The sequence below is a fragment of the Microcebus murinus genome, chromosome 2, assembly GCF_040939455.1.
Source record: "Microcebus murinus isolate Inina chromosome 2, M.murinus_Inina_mat1.0, whole genome shotgun sequence".
Lineage (NCBI taxonomy): Eukaryota > Metazoa > Chordata > Mammalia > Primates > Cheirogaleidae > Microcebus > Microcebus murinus.
The window spans coordinates 125,550,515-125,563,999 of NC_134105.1; the positions used below are offsets into that span (position 1 = coordinate 125,550,515).

General features: G+C 35.4%; 1 protein-coding gene across 11 annotated transcripts in view; it reads left to right on the plus strand.

Annotated features, from left to right (window-relative positions):
• CEP350 (centrosomal protein 350) overlaps positions 1 to 13,485 on the plus strand; it is a 192,455-nt gene that overhangs the window by 113,121 nt on the left and 65,849 nt on the right. For all 11 annotated transcript variants that reach the window (XM_076000426.1, XM_076000425.1, XM_076000432.1 and 8 more), the window contains 4 exons: positions 270 to 466; positions 1,020 to 1,204; positions 1,699 to 1,786; positions 9,175 to 9,321. In XM_076000426.1, coding sequence (XP_075856541.1) covers positions 270 to 466; positions 1,020 to 1,204; positions 1,699 to 1,786; positions 9,175 to 9,321 — 617 coding nt within the window. The remainder of the gene's footprint in view (positions 1 to 269; positions 467 to 1,019; positions 1,205 to 1,698; positions 1,787 to 9,174; positions 9,322 to 13,485) is intronic.

A 13,485-nucleotide genomic window follows, 5' to 3' on the forward strand; every position in this document is an offset into this window, starting at 1 on the left:
TTAATTGATTTGTAAGAGCTCTTTAAATATGTAGTGTATTGATATTTTTACCATACTTCTTGTCCTAGTATTTGTAGGTATTTTTGGGGATTTTTTTCATGTTTGTAAGGTAAATGAATTTTGTTTATTATTCCATGCCTATTAATTGCTAGTGATCAGTTATATGGATTTATGTTGGATTGTCCATAAAGAGGCAAATAGGGCTGCTAATTGAATAACTACTGAAAATAGTTATAATGATGAAATCTGCTTTCTCTATATTCTTATAGATTCAACTTCTGTTGCAACAGAATATTCCCTGAAATTTGATGAATCCATGACAGAAGATGAAATAGAAGAGAAATCATTTCGATCTTTGTTACCTTCTGAGAGTCATCGCAGATTTAACATGGAAAAGAAAAGAGGCCATCAAGACGACTCTGATGAAGAAGCTTCCCCAGAAAAGACTGCGCTGTCTTCTGCCAAGGTGTGTTTCATTTTTATCCATGGAGGTAGATGGTTGTGGATGTGTTCTCTCAAAGGTATGAGGATAAATTTTATACCTGGCCTTAGTTGTCAACTGCCAGAATTATTTTCCTGAGATTATCAATTTTATGTTATTTTTTACTATAAAATCTGGTGTCACTTTCCTTCTATATAGGACTTTGAGGATCTGAGCCAATATTATTGCTATTGGTTTTTCACTTGCTTCACTCTTCTAACACTTAATTCTATTTAGAAATTTATATTCATTCTTCTTCCAAATTGTAAGTCTTTTAGTTAACGGGAACAAAGTCTTACACCACGTTGTATCCCTAGGACAGTACCTGGCTTGCAGTTGTTTATTAAAGTTTTATTGGCTGAATAAATTAGCAGATGAACGTTAATCCCTCTCACGTGCCTTTTTATAAAGAATGTTGTCTTACATGGCTGGTGGCCTTATTAAATACATTTATTTTTAGGAATGTACACCTCTTTAATGAAGTTAAGTTCCAAAAGGTTTAGAATGTGATAAACTTGAAATAAACTCTCTGCTCTAGGAGCTGAGCATGCCATTCTCAGGAGGACAAGATAGCTTTTCTAAATTTACTATGGAGATGGTTCGACAGTATATGAAAGAAGAGGAAATGAGAGCAGCTCACCAATCTTCACTCTTGCGTCTCCGTGAAAAGGCCTTGAAGGAGAAAACTAAGGCTGAATTAGCTTGGCTAGAGCATCAAAAAAAGTGAGTTCTTTCAGTGAGCATAATTTTCATTAATTTCTTCTTTCATAAAAAGGAAATGCTTTATCTTTTAAGATGTTTTTGTTTCCTCAGTAGTTTGATTTGAGCAACCCAGTTTTTCAAGACAGAAATGTGGCAGTCATACTCGCTTTGTGTTACTTTAAAGACTTTCTTCCTACCCACATAGCGTTGTCTTTGCATTTCTCTTTTATCACTTAACTAACTCTTATGGTATATTGTCATTTTATACTTAATATTCCTACAATGTTGTAAATTTCCCAAAGTCCTTCTATCTTTAAAGGATGCAATTTAGGTCTTGCATGTATTATATATACCCAGTAATATTTTGTTGGGTTATGAATTGCTGCATGTAGCAACTGTTTTCCACTTTAGAAACTGTTAAATTGGTTTATAGACTTTTAAGTAGTCAAGAATTCTTGACATAATACAGATAATAGAAATTTAATCTTTGCCTCAATGAAAAATATTATTTGCAGACATCTACGAGACAAAGGAGAAGATGATAAAATGCCCCCACTCCGGAAGAAACAGCGTGGTTTGCTCTTAAGGTTGCAGCAAGAAAAGGTATGTTAGGAAAAACACTCCTTTAAAACAACTTATCATAAGGAAGTTAGTTTGTGGAATCTATTATTTTGCCTAATCTCTTTTTATAATTGCCTTAAATGAGATTTAGTTGATACCACTTTTTGTGCCCATACTACTATAATTATAGGAGTTGCTTGGTAGTTGCGTGTATTTCTCCTAAAGGATGGTGTGCCACTGCTGACATAACACAATACACAGTCAAGCCTTCTGCTTTTATACTAAGTAACATAAAATACTCTTTTGAGGTACATATTTTAAAAATTAATGTGTGTATTTTTTTGTCATTGTTTTCCTAAATAGATTTTCATGACATATTAATTACATATTGACAAATATTTGGGGTTAGTGGACTTAGACCTTGGTTTTGAATTCTGGTGAGGCAGTATGGTGGTGTAGTGGTAAAGAATTCAGGCTCTAGAGTCAGATTGTCTAGGCTAAAATCCCAGCTCTGCCATTTATTTGTTTCTTAACCTTGGATGAGTTAATTTCTCTCTGCCTCAGTTTCCTCATTTGTAAACTGAGAATGACATTAGTAACATACTTTATAGGTTTCTTGGGAGAAATAAGCTAATTAATACATAAAATAAACTTAGAGTAGACTTTGGCACAATAGTAAGTGCCCAATAAATGTTAGTTGCTCTTACTTGAATTCCAGCTTTGTTACTTGCAACTATGTAATCATGGTCAAGTTTAACTCTCTGAGACTTAATTTCCTCATCTGTAGGAGTAGGGTTTATACTTCATATGGTGGTTGTGAGGATAAAATGAGGTAACATATGTAAAGTGTATTTCACAGTGCCTGGTAAGTATTCAATAGATTCTAGTTTTTTTTCTCCTTATTGACCTGTTCTCAGGTACTAGCAACTGTTTAGATAATTTATCAACCTAATTATTTGAGTTATATATAGGATTATTACTTAGTTTTTTTTTTTTTATAAGTTTGCCTCAGGAAACATTACTGATGATATGAAAAAGTTTTTGAAAAAATTCTCAACTTTATTTTTGACAAAATCGTGTCTTTTTAATCCAGAAAACATGGTTTTAAATAAATTAAAACCTTTTTTAGTTAAAATAAGTAAACAACTTTCTTGAGTGTTACAATAGCTTTCTGTTTGTAAAGTAGAATAAAAGCAAGATTTATGAATATTTTTTCCCTTTGTGTGGGGTTTCTTTTGACTTTGACAGTATCCTTCGAAGCATAAAATTTTTAATTTTAATATACCTAGTATCGCATGCCTGCTGATAACATATTTTTGGGTTTTGTTAGTTTGAAAAATGTATTTGTTTTACCTTTGTTCTTGAAGGATATTTTTAAGAGGTCTAGAATTATTTTCTTTCAGCACTTTTAAAGTTTTTCCATTGTTTACTGCTTCCCATTATTAGGATGTCGAGTGTGGATAATGTCGAGTGGATAATGAGAAAAAAGCAAGCTAGTGCAAAGGGTTAATGTTTTTTTTCAAAGCTCTCTTATGATTTTTTAAAAATGGTCTTTGATTTTTCAGTTGTTTTATTAGGTAATTAAGTATGAAATGTTCAATTTCCTTAAGTACTGAGTAGACAGTTGATATCTCTGACATTTCATTTTCATACTTCTTGTTTTTTTTTTTTTTCTCCTATTGTGAGGGTGCGTCTTCAGTCTTTCAAATGCACATTTTGACTTGTGATTATCTTTCAGATTTTTTTTTTAGAACAATTTTTGTGAAACCATGGATAGGTCAAAAATTCATGTTGTTTTTTAATATGAGTTCCGTCATGGAACCAATGCAGTGCAGACAACTTGAAATATCATCAAAGTGTTTGGGAAGGTTGTGATTAATGAACACATAGTAAGTGCATCAATGGTTTGAGAAGTTCCATTGTGATGATTTTAATCTTGAAAATGAGTCATGTGGGTGACCTGAACCCAAGATGGATAATGACCTTTCAGCTGAAAGCCATAGTGGAAGCAAATCTGTGTCAACCTATGTGTGAATTAGCAGCAAGGTTTAACGTTACTATTCCAACAGTATTGGACCATTGGAAACAAATGGACATGGTAAAGAAGCTCGGGACAGATGGGTACTGTGTGAATTAAACAAGTGTCAGAACAGAAATTGTCTCGAAACTTGCCTTTCTTTGCTGTCATGACATAATGGCAAATCATTTCTATACCATCTTATTATGTGTGATGAAAAATAGATTCTTTTTGATGATTGCAAGCATTCAGCATGATGGTTGGATAAAGGTGAAGTGCCAAAACATAGTCCAAAACCAATATTCATCAAAAAAAGCTAATGGTGTCTGTTTGGTGGTCCAGCACTGGTATTATCTACTACAGCTTCATGAAACCTGGTCAATTGACTATCGTGGATGTCTGCTGCAACCAGTTGGACAAAATGATGATGATGCTTGAAATTAAGCAGCTGAGATTGGTCAGTGGAGACAGACCAGTCCTCTTGTAAGACCACATGTTGCAAAAAACAATGCTGCCCAAACTAGAGAGGCTGGACTTGGAAACTCTGTCATCCACCTTCACCAGACCTCACACTAACTGACTACCACTTTTTCCAGGCTTTGGACCACTTCTTGCAAGGAAAAATATTCATTTTCTCAGTAAGCTGTGGAAAATGCCTTTTACGATTTCATTGCCACTCGCTCTCCAGGCTTCTTCACTGCTGGCCTAAGCAAGCTACCGTGAAGATGGAAAAACTGTGTCAATAATTTAGGTGCATACTTTGATTAACTGGACTGCTACTTGTTTGAGATATAATAAACTAAACTTTTGATTCAAAATTGGGCATTTCATATTTAATGACCTAATACTGTGATGTGCTTAGGTGTGGTTTCCTTTGTGTTCATTCCGTCTAGGGTTTGCTGAACTTGAATCTGTTGGTTGTATTTCATCAGTTTTTCAAAAATTACTTCTTCATGTATTGCTTCTGCCCCATTCTTTCTCTTCTTTCCTTCAGGAACTTCAGTTAGACATTAGCTCTTTTGACCATTTACCACATCTATTTCCTGCTCTGTTTTGTTTTTATTTCATTCTGGAAAAAAAAAACCTAAAGTAAACTAAAAACACTGTCCTTCAATTTGTAAAGTTTTCATTGTCCCATTTTTTAATTCATTAGTGCTTCTTCTGCTTTGTCCAATGTAATGTTAAATCCATCCAATGAATTCTTAATTTTGTTTTTTTAATAGATTTTCATTCTTTGTTGAAATTATCTACCGTTTAGTCTGTTTTTCTGCCCTTTTCTATACTTTTTGTGCACATTATTCATACTGATTTTAACTTTCTTGTCTGCTATTCTTTCCTTGTTTTTTTCCTTGTCTGCCAATGTGCAGCCATCTGTAGGTCTACTACTGTTGTCTGTTTTTATTTTTTATTATCATATGATCCTTTTTCTTTGCATGCCCTAGTAATTTCTTTATTGAATGCTGGGGCACTGTGTATAAATAACTGCAAAGGCTCCAGCTGATGTCTTCTTCCCCTGGAGAGGATTTTCCTTTCTTCTGCTATGCTGTCAGAGTCATCAGTGGTTCACCTTAATCCATTCAAGGACTGAGCTGGCTTAGGGTTGGGTTGCAGAGTTCATAAGCTTTGGTTTACGTCTGGTTTGCATTGTCCCTAGCTTGTGACCTTTCAGGGATTTCACTTGAAACTTGGGTAAACCTTTTTTACTCAGCACAAGAGACTATAGGGATTTCTGCTCTGCTTTTGAGATGTTTCTGGCTTAGCTCCTTACTTCTGTCTACTGCTTCAGAATTTGACAAATACTTTCAGGAGGAGAATGAGTTTGAGGCCTCTTAAGTCTCCAGTTTTATCGTTTTTAGCTTTGCATAGCTAGTTGGAATGTTAATTGATATAACCATTTTGGGAGCAGTTTAAGTTGAGGACATATATAATATATGACTCAGCAGTTCTTTCTCGTTAGTAGCCTAGAGAAGCTTTCACACTTGTGCAGGGGAAAATAGAAACAACTTAATTTCTTCAGTAAGAGAATAGAGGAAAACTAACTGTGTTCTTGCAAGAAAGTATAATACTGCAGGAAAATGAATGCATTAGATATCAGCACTATCTATGCAGATTTCTGAAATGATGGTAATATTCTATATCTGTGCTATCCAATACAGTAGCTACTAGCCACATGTAACTAGTGGCTGTCATATTGGACAGTTTAGCATTAGATCTTTATTTATTAAAAACCATAATGTTGGCTTTTATAGAAAATCAGGATGCAAAGTATATGTACGGTATTATACCACTCATATAAATTTTTTAAAATAACCACTTAGTAGTATATGTTCTGTGGAAATAATCCATACATCAAAAGTACATGTGGAAATGATATACTTCTGAGGAAGAATCAAAGAAAAAAGAGATTGGAGTGGAGTTTGGTTTCACCTGTAATTATTATTATTATTTTTTTTGAGACAGAGTCTCATTCTGTTGCCCAGGCTAGAGTGCCATGGCGTCAGCCTAGCTCACAGCAACCTCAGACTCCTGGGTTCAAGCAATCCTTCTGCCTCAGCCTCCCGAGTAGCTGGGACTACAGGCATACGCAACTATGCCCAGCTAATTTTTCTATATATTTTTAGTTGTCCAGATAATTTCTATTTTTAGTAGAGATGGGGTCTTACTCTTGCTCCGGCTAGTCTCAAACTCCTGAGCTCAAACGATCCGCCCACTTCGGCTTCCCAGAGTGCTAGGATTACAGGCATGAGCCACCACGCCTGGCCAATGATTTATTTTTGAAACAGGTTTGAAACAAATATGCAAACTGTTAAATATGTTTAATGCCAGTGTTGAGTGACTACTTTTTCTATTTGTAGTACTTCTGGATTTTTTTAAGTAAATGTGCAAAAAATCCTCTTTGATGTAATTGGCTACCTCTGGAAAGTTGCCTTATAGAAATAAAAGAATCAGAGCATAAGAATTTTTGTGCTAAGATATTTATTGCAGTTGTAATTACATATTACAACTATGTGGCAGGAATGGGGAGTTCAGAATTAGGCTCTTTTGCTGGATACTAGAATACATTGATTGTTGTTAGCTCAAGGAAAAGTATTTGTGCAATTGTTTGAACTGTCAGCTGAACTAGCTATAACCAATTTTTTCATGGAATACCATTTTCACTTGAAAGAATGATTCCTGGGCAAACTATTCTAATTTGGATTTGGATATTTGAGAGAGATTTTCTCAAGGATCCACAAAATGTGCCTGTCACTTCAAAGAAAACAACTAACAGTATTTGTTGCCAGTGATAATATTCAGGCTTTCAAGCAAGTCAGAATTTTGAAAATTTTCTATCTGCCACCCAATACTAAATAATTGGTTTGGAGATTAATGGTCATATTAATGAGTGTGATATTTTTGATATTGTATAGTGAAATGTATTAACATTTAGAAGATCTGCATAACTCAGTAAGCCAGCATTTTCCAAATGACCAGTGCATGATGTTAAAAAAAAATCAAACTATACAATGAAGAGGTTTGCAAAACTCTAAATACCAATCTTTTTTTTTTTTTTTTGAGACTGTCTCACTCTGTTGCCTGGGCTAGAGGGCCGTGGCGTCAGCTTAGCTCACAGCAACCTCAAACTCCTGGGCTCAAGCAATCCTGCTGCCTCAGCCTCCCGAGTGACTGGGACTACAGGCATGCACCACCATGCCTGGCTAATTTTTTCTATATATATTAGTTGGCTAATTAATTTCTTTATATTTTAGTAGAGACGGGGTCTCGCTCTTGCTCAGGCTGGTCTCAAACTCCTGAGCTCAAATGATCGGCCCGCCTCGGCCTCCCAGAGTACTAGGATTACAGGTGTGAGCCACCACGCCCGGCCAATATTAATCTTTTCACTGAATTTTTTTGTGTGTTTTGGAAAATATAGCTGCTGTCTTAAAAATACATATAAAGCCCTTGTATACTAATGAGAGAATAAGAATGGAAAAGAACAAATAATGTGTTAGTATTATAAAAATAGTTTGGCCCTGAGAGTCCCCTGAAAGGGCCTCAGGGATCCCGTGGACTACAACTGGAGAACTGCTGCTCCAGAGAAATTCATAATGTGCCCGGCGAGACAAGAAGTATAAGGCTCTTCATTGCACCATTGTTTATAATAGTAAAAGTAGACAACAGCCTCTAAATTCAACCATATTGATAATGGATAAATGAAATGTATATTCATTCCTCCAGTGTAGTTTTGTGCAGCATCAGAAGGTATAAATTAACATGGAGAGGTATCAAAAACAATGTCTGATAAATAAAGCAAGACTGAAAATATGTACATATGATATTATTTATAAAATATTTTAAAACATGCAAACTGCCAAGCAGTATATGTCTTTTGCAGATAAGCACAAATATTTGTAGAGGGATTTAAAAAGAATAGATATGTGCCAAACCTATGATAGTTATTACCTCTGTGGAATTAGGGCACAAGATTACAGACTAGTTTCATCTATAATGTTTTATTTCTTTGTAAAATTAAATACTAGAAGAAAATATAACCAGATATTAGTAGTTGTTAACTTGGAGTTTTGGAAATGTGGATGTTTATTAAGCACTGTGCAACATTGTCAGATAGTTTAAAAAAAATTCTCTGAAATGTGATTAAAATAATTATAGCTAACACATTTTTAATGTTTTTATTATGCTTTATTGATAAGAAAACACATCTAAACAAATTTATTTTTAAAAAGGGCTGGCTCTGTTAAATGTGAACAGTTATTAACAGTGAAGTATATCGTCTTTTGTCCACTTAATTAGCAACTGAAAACATATCCTGTGAGATGTGGAAAGAGATTGGTACAATGTAGTCTTAAATGTTTCTAGTGGCATTGTAAGTGGGGTCAGTCCATTTTTGAAAGCAATTTTTAAAACTGTTTTAAGAGCCATAAAATGATTCACTGTCTTCAACTTACTTATTCCACTTTAGGAATTGCTCCTAAAACACTAGTCCAGGTTATGGAACAACTGCAAGCATTAAAACATTATTTTGATAGTGAAAAATGATAAGGACTTAAGAGTTTAGCAGTAAAATAATGGTTACATTAATTAAATTACTTGGTATGCATCTATTAAACAAATAAGTGTAAACACTGAGTAGCATTATGAAAGAATGTGAAAGGTATGTTTAAAAGGGATATGAAAATATCTGTTGTAATTATGATTATTTAAATTAAGGAATCATGTTAAATTATTTTACAGTGATGGAGTTGTGTGTCACTTTTTTCCTTTGTCATTACTTAAAAAACTTTACAGTGTTACTACTTTTATCTTAAAATACTATACATATTTATTTTTAATGTATATGATGGCTTTTAAAAAATGTTACTTTGGACTTTTTTCCTACAAAGCTCAATCCCTCTCCTAACTCTTTAAATCCTAGGCAGAAATAAAACGTCTTCAAGAAGCCAACAAGGCAGCTCGGAAGGAAAGGCAGCTGATTCTTAAACAGCAAGAGGAGATAGAAAGGATCCGACAGACCACCATAAAACTACAGGAGAAGCTGAAGTCTGCAGGGGAGAATAAACTGGTACATTACATGGAATTATTATTTGTTTTCTGCCTCATGTTGCTTACTAATACCCAACCCTATCTCATGTTCTAATTTAGTGTTCAGTCAGTACAACACAAAAATGAACTAGGATAAAGTTCTATGTATGTGCCAGTCTCAGTCCATTTTTTGTTGCTATCACTGAACATCTAAGACTGGGTAATTTATAAAGGAAGAAAATTTATTTCTTACAGTTCTGGAGGCTAGGAAGTCCAAGGCCAAGAGACTGCAACTGGTGAGGGCATTCATACTGATGGGGACTCTGTAGAGTCCTGATGTGGTGCAGGGCATCACATTTGGAGAGGGCAGGTCATGCTAGCTCAATGCTGTCTTTCTCCTCTTACACAGCCACTAATGACCCACTATCATGACCTCATTTAATCCTCATTACTCCTCAGACATTCCACATTTTAAATACCATGGTCTGATTTCTTACCCTCTTAATATTGTTACAGTGAGGATTAAGATTCAGTGTGAGTTTCAGAGGGGACATTCAAACCGCAGCAGTGCCTTAATGCATAGTGAGAATTTTATTTTTTTCCTATGAAATACTGAAGTTTTGAAAGGGGCACATAATTCTTATACAATATTAATTTAGTTTAAAATGTTTTTTATAAACTAAATTGAGATGGAGAGCTTTGCTTTAGCTTATTAATCCACATATATTCCAAATATATTCCAATATATTCCAAATATATCCAAATATATTCCTCTGAATTAATGGGAAAGATTATTTTGCTCTTTATATGATACTTATTTCAGCCATCCAATTTTAATATAAAGATACAAGATTCAAAGGATGTATTCAGACAAAAAATTTTGGACCTATTCCTTTTTTTTTTTTTTTCCCTCTCACTTTATCCTCGTTCCTCTGTAACCCTTCTCAGCCTCTGGTAATCATCATCTACTCTCTGTCTTCATGAGATCAATTGTTTTAAATTTTTGGCTCCCATGTATGAGTGAGAACATGTTAAGATTTGTCTTTCTGTGCTCAACTTATTTCACTTAACATAATGTTCTCCAGTTCCATCCATGCTGTTGCAAATGGTAGGATTTCATTCTTTCTTTGGCTATATAATATTCCATTGTGTGTGTGTAACACAGTTTCTTTATCCATTCATCTGTTGATGGACACTTAGGTTGATTCCAAATATGTGCTATTATCCAAATATAGTGCTGCAATAAACATTGGAGTGCAGATTATCTTTTTGATGTATTGAATTCCTCTCATTTGGATATAGACCCAGCAATATGGTAGTTCTATTTTCAGATTTTTGAGAGCCTCCATACTGTTCTCCATAGTGGTTGCACTAATTTACAGTCCCACCAACAGTGTACAAGTCCCCTTTCTCCACATCCTGGCCAGCATTCATTGCCTTTTTTATAAAAGCCATTTTAACGGAAGTGAGATGGTACTCATTGTGGTTTTGATTTACATTTCTCTGGTAACCAATGATGTTTAGCATTTTTTCATATACCTGTTGGCCATTTGTATGTCTTCTTTTGAGAAATATCTGTTCAGATCTTTTGCTCATTTTTTAATCAAATTATTTGATTTTTTTTCCTATTGAGTAGTTGGAGCTGCTTATATATTTTAGTTATTAATCCTTTGTCAGATGAGTAGTTTGCAAATATTTTTTCACATTCTGTGGGTTTTTTCTTCCATTTGTTGATTGTTTCCTTTGCTGTGCAGAAGATTTTTAGCTTGATGTAATTCCATTTGTCTAATTTTGCTTTGTGTACCTTTGTTTTGGGGTTATTACTCAAGAAGTGTGAAAAAATTTTGCCTTGTTCTAAGGTACTGTAAAATGTCAGTATAGTGTTGGAAAACTCAGACTATGTAGTAGTATAATTTTTAAAATCCCTAATATTCTGTGCTTTGATTTTTAAGATACCCTTTAAATTTTGAAACAATCTCAAACTTAGAGGAAAATTTCAAGCACAGTACAAAGAATTCTATTATCCTGAGTCATTGGAGAGTAAGTTAAAAACAAATTAACATTGATACTTTACTACCATTTAATCTACAGACCCTTTAAATTTCTTCAGTTTACATAATGATGCTTTTTTATAGCAAGAGTTAGTTCAGAGTCACATACTACATTTAGTTTTCATGTCTCTTTAGTCTCCTTTGGTCTGGAAAAGTTCCTTGACTCTCATTATCCTGACAAAGATCATGAAAGTTATTTTGTAGAATGTCTTTAACTTGGGCATGCCATGCTTCCTCATGATTAGATTAAAGTTGTGCATCTTTGGCGTAAATATCATGGAAGTAATGCTGTGTTCTTCTTTTGCACTTGATCAGGTGGCATATGATTTTGATTATTCCATTACTGATAATGTTGACTCGTTCACTTTTTTTAGGTGATGTCTACCAGACTTCACTCTAAAGTTACTGCTGTTCCCTTTGTCATTAATAAGTACTTTGCATGGAGGTATTTTGAGATTATTCTATATAAATACCCTTTTTTCATCAAATTTAAGTTTATGCTCTTAATCTATATCAGTATTAACTAATGGATTCTTATTTTACCCAGTCTTACAATCTATTACTGTCATTATTTATTTGATGCTCACTTTGTCCCAAATTAGGCCAATAAGAGCCCCTTTCATGCAAGTTTCTATGCCCTTTTTGTATATCCTATCAGTCTTGAGTCCTTCCATGTTTTCTGGAACAACAGGATGTTTTAGGGTCATTTTGTACTTACCCTGCCCCAGCCTTAGAAGCAGCCATTTCCTAAGGAGGAAAGTTATTTAGAAATCAAACACTGGTGTTAAGCATGCTCATTGCTATTCAGGCTTTGCTCATCCTAAGTAACAAATCTAGGGAATATGTAAATATATGTAGATGTAGTAAACACATTTTGTGTGTGTGTGTGTGTAAGTATAGATAAAAAAATCATGAGTCCATACCGATTCCTCCAATACCAATCCAGCACCACAAGGTTTATTCTTGTTTTCTATGTTTTGAAACTCTCTTCTCTGACAGATAAATGGTTAACATGTTCTTTAATATAGTTGATGATTTGATAATTTCTCCCATGGACCCATCTTCCATAACCACTACCACCCCCTCTCCATGTGGATGCCCTTCTCATCCCACTTGGGCTCCTGACGTGGCCCGATTACAGGACGGGGGATGGACACAGAACACAAAAGAACGACACACACCCACACACAAAGACATTATATGACTTGAGTGCCCAATACAATGGTCGCTTTATTTTCATACCCTCTAGACCCAAGGTTAGTTCCTTGTACTTAAGCATCTCAGCATAGCAGCGATAACCATTAATTTTGGAGTTGTTTTACAAGGGAACAATGGTCCCGTAATTTCAGACCTCAAAACAGTTACTTAAGGCGCCAGACATAGCTCAAAAGCCAAGGCCGAGATAAACAACATAGAGTAATGCAGCCACCTGAAGAACTTTTTGTTCTCTCTCCCAGCCAGTGGCAGGCCCCTATGGTTGTGTCTGTCTTAGGTCATCCCCCCCTTGGGGAATCTTACCCGTCACTGACTACCAACCATCTCACGGGGCCGAACCTTGGGAATGTTCTTTTTATCTTTAGGGCCTCCAGACTCCCACCGCCAGGGCCCACCATGTGGGAGCTGGGCAACATTTGCTCACGTGCAGAAACTCAGACCTCTTATCATGTCACGAGGCAGTAACCGTGTCTGAAGAAAATGCTGACTACCGCTACACCACGCAGCACACGTACATTACAGGCTCTAGTGGATGATTAGTATAACCAGAATCAGCCCCCAACAGGCTCTGACTCCCCAAATTGGGCTATTCCTTATCCCATAACCCCTTCTCTGTACTTTCCTTACCCTCTTTGGACACTGACACCTGTGCCAGGAAGTTCTCCGTGGGAATGCCATCCTCACCATGTTTGTGTTTCTGACTTCATATGCTGGACCACTAAGATGAAGACGTTCTTGTTGCCGCACATGGGCTCTGATTCACTGCACAGTCCACTCTCCCGTGTTAGGTACCCTCTTCTTCCTACTCAGGTTCTGAGACCTCATTCAGCCTCTGTCTCCCTACACCCCTTCATGGATACCTGCCTTGCTCTCTGCCCCATCTAATGACTTTAAGACTAAACTGTTCAGGAAGAAGAAAGGGAAGAAGAGCTGTACTT